Source organism: Priapulus caudatus, unplaced genomic scaffold (assembly GCF_000485595.1).
Source record: "Priapulus caudatus unplaced genomic scaffold, Priapulus_caudatus-5.0.1 Scaffold981, whole genome shotgun sequence".
In the NCBI taxonomy this organism is placed as follows: Eukaryota; Metazoa; Priapulida; class Priapulimorpha; order Priapulimorphida; family Priapulidae; genus Priapulus; species Priapulus caudatus.
Window position 1 is genome coordinate 47,702 of NW_014578042.1, and position 7,297 is coordinate 54,998.

Sequence of the window (7,297 nt, forward strand, 5' to 3'; positions counted from 1 at the left end):
CTCTCTCTCTCTCTCTCTCTCTCTCTCTCTCTCTCTCTCTCTCTCTCTCTCTCTCTCTCTCTCTCTCTCTCTCCTCTCTCTCTCTCTCTCTGTTCTCTCTCTCTCTCTCCCCTCTCTCTCTCTCTCTCTTCCTCTCCCTCCCTCTCGCCATCACGCGCACTCGTCTCGCCGGCTACTCTCGTTGCTATGGGACGCAGGAGCGCAGTTACGGCGTGTCTGCGCAATTTTAAGTGATTAGAATGACGTCTGGGGTTCGCGGCCGAGTCGGTCATGATTGCATTAGATCGATTAGTCGTTGGACGTTGATGAGTTGTGTGTGCGTGTGTGTGCGTGTGTGTGTGTGTGTGTGTGTCAGTGTGTGTGTGTGTGTGTGTGCGTGTGTGCGTGTATGTGCGTGCGTGCGTGCGTGGGTGCGTGCGTGCGTGCGTGCGTGCATGCATTCGTGTGTGTGTGTGTGTGTGTGTGTGTGTGTGTGTGTGTGTGTTGGTTGCGTGTGTGTGCGTGTGTGTGCGCGTGTGTGTGTGTTTCTGTATGTGCGTGTGCGTGCATGCGTGCGGGCGTGCGTAGGTGTGTGCGCGTGAGTGCGTGCGTAGGAGTGAGTGTTACTTCTTATCGCAAACCGTGAGCAGGTCTACACGGTCACACGTTCTATTTAGTCACTGACTCGATCACTCAGTCACTCATTCGTTCATTCATCCAGTCACGCTGAACTTAAGCTCGAAAACAACCGAAAAATGTTCTAGAAAGACGCAAACAGAAACGCTTTCAGAAGAACTAGCGCGTCGTTTGAGTTCACGTCGTATTGACATTCCACGCAGCAGTGTTAGACTAATCCTCCCGGTTCTTTTCAACGTCTTACTTCCACGCAAATATTCTCACATTAGGAAGAAAAAATGGGACAAAACGTGTCGATGAGCGATAGAAGCAATATACTAGATAGTTAACCTCTTATTCTCTATATTCTTATTAGTCTCTCAACGCGTTTCTATGAGGTGGACATCCCATTGATGTAGATGTCTTCGTATTGCATGCTTGCAGCCACATGTTTCTATTGGTGCGAGTATATTTTTGGTTCATTGCTTATGCGCATAGATATCTATTTTAGATTCAGCAACGTTCTGTTTGTCGTCGGAAAAATCAACCAAGCAAAGAATTACACGTCCAATTAGTGTCTCTCAGACGCGTGTGTATGTTTGTGCGTGGCTCCCAAATGTTCTACCCAAATAAACATGTTGCAGAGAATGCATGGAGCATAATATATAGAGTGCATTGAATGCATGTTGTATGAAACATGTCCCGATCGAATAGATTGTCCTTATTTAGTTGTACATGAACTAGTGTAACATATTAGTTATAATATTATATTCATTACGTTATAGCTATTGAATAACTTAGTTATTTGTAACATTAACTGACATTCAACATAAATAGGAGAGCATGTTCTGCTGGAATTGTTGGAACGGATTGTCCTCATTAAGTTTTACATCGGTTTAACGTTTCACGATTGTACGTGGACACGAATGTTAACGCAAATTTCTGCAAGGCTACTTGTTTCGATATTTAAATTAACACAACTTACCATCTTTAATATTTTTGTATTTATAATATCAGTAGTGTATACATATAAATAAAAATCATACAACAATAATACATATCAATAAAAATGTGGAGGCTGATTAATAATTGTATCTCTTATATATATATATATATATTTATAATTTTTATTGATTGTGAGAGCAATGTGTGGGCGAGGCCGCAAGCTTAATAAGAATTGGCATTTGCGTATGCGCTTTTCCTACAGATCTTCCTATTTAATTATACCCATCTCTAATTACTACACCCTCTAAGATGAGAGCGGTGGATGTTTATTGATGCTGAGTCATAATTGATCCAGTAGTACGGAGTAGTGCGGTTAGTCTGTGTAGCATTGGCTTCGTGTGACGTCGGTGCTGTACGTAATATTGATAGCTATATGGATTAACACACACGTACACAGAGGAAAGCACGCACGCACGCACGCACGCGTGCGTGCACACACGCACGCACGCACGCATGCATGTACGCATGTACGCACTCACGCACGTGCCCGCACAAATACAAACACATGCACCCGTGCACGAGGGGACGCGCACACACTCAGACGCACGCACGCACGCACGCACATACGCACGCACGCATGCACAAAAACAGGTGGCATTGCGGATTATCTCGTGTTACATAGGTTACTGATTGTGTCCGCTAATAAACGAGTAGCTTCCCTGACATGCTGTCATTCTGGTGAGGTGGTCATTAACTTAATTACGCCCACTTATGTACGCACGCACGCACACACGCACGCACGCACGCACGAACAAACGCGTACACACACGAACAAACACGTACACACGCGTGCGCATGCGCCCACGCACACACATATAGGGTACTGAAAATGTAGTTGGGTTACTTTATATATATATATATATATATATATATATATATATATATAGTTCTTTAACTTCTCGATATTAGCATACCTTACGAAAATCTGTCCATGCCTAACTAACATCAACACCTGCAGCTGCGCGCCCCACTAATTATTCCCCCAGGTATTCCCCAGGTATTGTTTCACTCTGCTTAATGTAGCACCAGTGCAAATATATCAATCTAATCCACCCATCTTCGGATCGTGCCGCCATTCAGGATGAATTAATCATACATCCGCCCGCCAGACTGTTGTGTCGCGTGAGGCGTGTGGACTATATATATATATATTATATAATTATATATATATATATTATATAGAGAGAGAGAGAGACGACGAGGAAGAGACAGAGAGAGACGAGAGAGAGAGAGACAGTGGAGGGAGAGAGCAGAGAGATGCTTCCGGGCGGTTTTCTCGTCCGTGTGTGCGTACAGTACGCGCTCTCCCAACAGGATATGGATTAGGTGGGAGAAGTCAGGTGACAATGGAGAGAGGACGCTATAGTACTGATATCTACACAGGCGAGACTGCGCGGTGCCTGGCTAGTAAGCACACCTGGACCAGCCCGTCAGAACGAAAACTAAGGCCCACGCGCATATATATATTGATATGAACACTAGTATATAGCGCGTATATTATCATAGTCATATTATTTATAATAATATATATATATAGGAGCATGGTGGGAGTGACACAGCTGGGCTATTGTGTGAATGAGGCTATTCACGGGGGAGTGCTACACGTCCACCTTGTTTTTTTCTCCCCAATATTATTTTCAATCGCTGAATTTTATGATAGGTCAACCGACGTTCACTTGGCCCACCGATTTCGACATTATTTACATCGTTGTGGAAGATGGTGAGGGCGTCCACGTTCGAGAGAAGCCTACAAACAGATTATTTCCACATGGCCGTCGGGTTTATGCTGGCGCGTTGGTTCGGGTTGGCCCGCGAAGTGGTGCGACGAACTGTTTACGAGTCGTTGTTTGTTTACGTTGACGCGTCTGCTTGTGTTATATGTCCGACTAGCTGAAGTGGCCATCTGCTTATTTTCCAGCCCCGATTCATCTTTCGCTAAAACTACTGGAATGTTGCGCAAGAACGTTGTATATTGTATAGAACTGCTACCACAAGCTTTATTGTCGTGTTTGTATATATACCACGTTGATTGAAATCGTCAAGCACATAAAAGTCGCTATTTGGAAATTGTAAACGGTTTAATTGGCAGTGAATTGAGATGCATGGCTGTGATGAAGTTTGTCTCGTATACGTAGTTTTTGCATTTAGATTGAGCGTTTTAAATCGTTACGCGTTGGGATATATTCTCGAAACAACTTTTGCATTGAACATGGGCGCGATTTCAATTTATCCCGCATATGATTTGAAGTAGTGATATATCATGGTGACAGTGACACCATGCACCCGTTACCATGCGGTGAACGCTACTAAATGGTAAACGATAACGAAAACTTATAAAACGTATAAATCGTATAGAATTTATCGGATTTTCTGACGAAAGGTCCGAGCAAAGCAAGCGTAAGCTAAGCAACAGCTTTCCTTTATTGTACATTAAGCACTGTAACTATAACTTCACTTCGATTTACATTTCTTCAAAGCTAGACAGCATTGTAACTTATGTACCGTACGACTTGTTGCACTCTACCTTCAATTCGTTTTACGAATTTGCAGTGATCCACGAAAGGTCCGAGCACGGCAAGCGTAAGCAGCGGCTTTGTTTATTACACATTCAAAAAATTACACGTTAACTTCATTTCGTTTTACGATTTTGCAGTGATCCAAGATGGCTGAAGGAAACCACGACGAGAAGCAGACTTTGCATGGCAATTTCACAGCCTATGCAAAGTTCGGCGATCACAAATCGACAGGCAAGACGATGACAAGTAAAAACTTTGATAAGTGGCTTAAGGAGAGCAAAGTGCAAGACGGAAAGAAGGTCAAGTCAACAGATACAGACATTGCATTCACCAAGGTTCTAGGCAAGAAACCAAAGTAAGTAAATCAGCAAGCTAGAAACAAGAAACGGCGGTTTTGAATTGTTGATGTTTGACCACACGATCGTTCTGGGGGCTTTTAAGTGCTGACGTTTCAAGTGCATTTATCCGATTCATGTTCATATATAAAATCCAAAATAGATGATACTAACCTTAAGTTATCTATATTTGACAAGAATGATACACGTTACATGCATTCATTAGCATATTGTACGTGATGTCCCGCATATATTTAGAAATGACAATTTCTAATTAGTCTTTTTCGTAATTGTTTCAAATAAATTTTACGAAAAAGCAATTAGACACAATATTGGGTGAGCAAATGTTCCAACAATCATCTTGTGATGACATCTCGGGTTTTAGAGGTTCCCAAATGCCCAAGCATCTATCATCCTCGCTGTTGCATACGTGCGCGGAATCACGGTTTCATAACCTTTAAGGTTTAAATAGCAGAACTTCACATCGATTATTTTACGTTGCATACATTCGTACACGCTCTACGTACGTACGGGCTTATCACAATAAAACTACATACTACAAATATCCGTCATCCTGCAAATATTTCGGCAAAATAGGTAATGAAAACATTCACAACTGGACTAGCGCAAGCTTCGCATGCTTTTCGGTATAAAACCGCATACTACAAATATCCCGCATCACGCGAACCTTTTTAGCAAAATGGATAATGAAAACACAGCCATGCGGGCGGTATAGCGTGTATGTGTAACTTTACCCCCGTGGTCTGCAAACCGTCTGGCTGGCTACACATTGCCTATTTACCGATGTGCCTGGAAATCACTGAAAGTCCCAGTGACCTTTTTTTACTGGGTTTAGCGTAGATGTGAGAGTAAATTGTTCTGACAGAAGGTGATAAACCGCTTACACGAATTTTGAAAGGATGCGTGACCGCGGAATTGATTCTGGAATAAAAACAAGTTGCCAACTTAATTTTTGTTCGTGAAATCTCAATTAGCGTAAGCAGGTTACGCGCTACAATGCTTATTTTTATCACTATTGGAGATGAAGTCTAATTTATTGTAATTGTAGAAAGACAACAAAATTATCAACATTCTAAAAGGAGTAAAAATGAACAAACATTTCGCTGTGTGTGATGCAGTTGCACGAACGCGTGCGTATTTAGACTCCAATGTGTCTCTGAAAAGTCTACATGCCGCAACGCAACATGCTATCGGAAAAACCTTCGCCCCTTTGCACTTGATCATAAATAAAATAAATAATTAAATGGACTCGTTCAATAAAATCATCAAACACATTAGTTATCATAGAAAAAACGCAATCGCTACGAGCATACTTTCATGCAGTGAGTACGTGCGAAAACAAAAACAAAACTCTTTATCAACGGGTGTGATATACTCTTGTCAATGCTTAATTTCGTGATTTTTTTGCTTCTCGCCAGGGGAACGAAAGTGATAGAGTTCAGCGACTTGGAGCAATGCTTAGATGAAATCGCCGGACACATTTCCAAGGTGGAGGCAAAGAAGAAGGAGGCCCCGGAGGAAGAGGTTAAGAAGGAAATCATTGACGAAATGAAACAGAAACTGACGGACTGTAATCATCCAGGACTGAAGGGAACGACTGTAAGTATGTGAGAGAAATGACTGTGAGTATACGTGACTGGACAAAAATGTGAGAAATTTCTGTGAGTATACGTGACTAAAAGAAAATGTGAGAAAAGACTGTGTATACGGAACTGTAAGAATACGTGAGAAATGCCTTGATTATACATGAGGTACAACTCACATAGGTATGTGCGAGAGCTGCCTCTGAGTACACGCTAGGTACTACGCTGCAATACGTTATGAACGACGAGTGGCTAAATATACAGATTTAAGGTTTAAAAGGTTTAATAGGTTTAAAGATAGATGATCCCCAGTCTGGTTGATAGATGCGCATTATCAGCATAAAAAATATCCGCTATGACCTTCACAAAAAACATTTTATGGTCAAAAGAGTAGATGATCTTCGTAGAGATAAGCCTCTTCTACAACAAGTTATATTTGCCCACATTATGAAATAATCGCAAAACAAATGAAAATGGTAGAAAGTAAAAAGTATAAATAAACGATGACCCACGCAATTACCATCCGAAACCATCCGATATAATTAAATTCAATGTAATCTAATGAAGAAGTTAGCAGAATGATGAATGAAGAATGATTAGTTTTGCATGACCGTTAGTATTTACTTTCTCGCTATTGCCGTAGACTGGAGACATTAACTGACTGGAACCTGTTGTATAGAAGATTAAGGCATTCCCCCGAGGCTGTTTCAAATGGAAAGGCAAATATGATCTACAAAGCGCACATGTAACTACTAAATCTCTAATACCAATATGGGCGTTGTGAATGTCGTTACACATCGTCAGTGCCAGCACCAAAGTGGGATGAATGAACACTCTTCTACGCGCATATACGACGGAGAACACCCGGTTGATCAATTACGCTGTACATCATATACATCATGTACCAGCAGATGCAAAGGCGTGTCAGAATGGAGAGTAAATTCATTAAATGGGAGTATAGAAATTCAATAAATGTCAGGGTTAGGGAAGCTAGCATGCCATTATAACGCCGTTGCGAAGCCATGTTAACTCCTGATGTTAATAACCCACGTTTATCACAAAAACTTTAAAAAAACTAAAATTAACTAAAAAAAACTCAATATTAAACTCAATATTTAGAATGCATTCAATTCGATTAGTCGACCACACACACACACACACACACACACACACACACACACACACACACACACACACACACACACACACACACACACACACACACACACACACACACACACAC

The 7,297-nt window shown here is 41.5% G+C and overlaps 1 protein-coding gene across 1 annotated transcript in view; it reads left to right on the plus strand.

Annotated features, from left to right (window-relative positions):
* The window catches only part of LOC106814802 (tubulin polymerization-promoting protein family member 3-like), a 31,585-nt gene that overhangs the window by 12,734 nt on the left and 11,554 nt on the right, over window positions 1-7,297 (plus strand). The window contains exons 2-3 of the mRNA XM_014819156.1: window positions 4,253-4,470; window positions 5,890-6,070. Coding sequence (XP_014674642.1) covers window positions 4,262-4,470; window positions 5,890-6,070 — 390 coding nt within the window. The 5' untranslated portion in view covers window positions 4,253-4,261. The remainder of the gene's footprint in view (window positions 1-4,252; window positions 4,471-5,889; window positions 6,071-7,297) is intronic.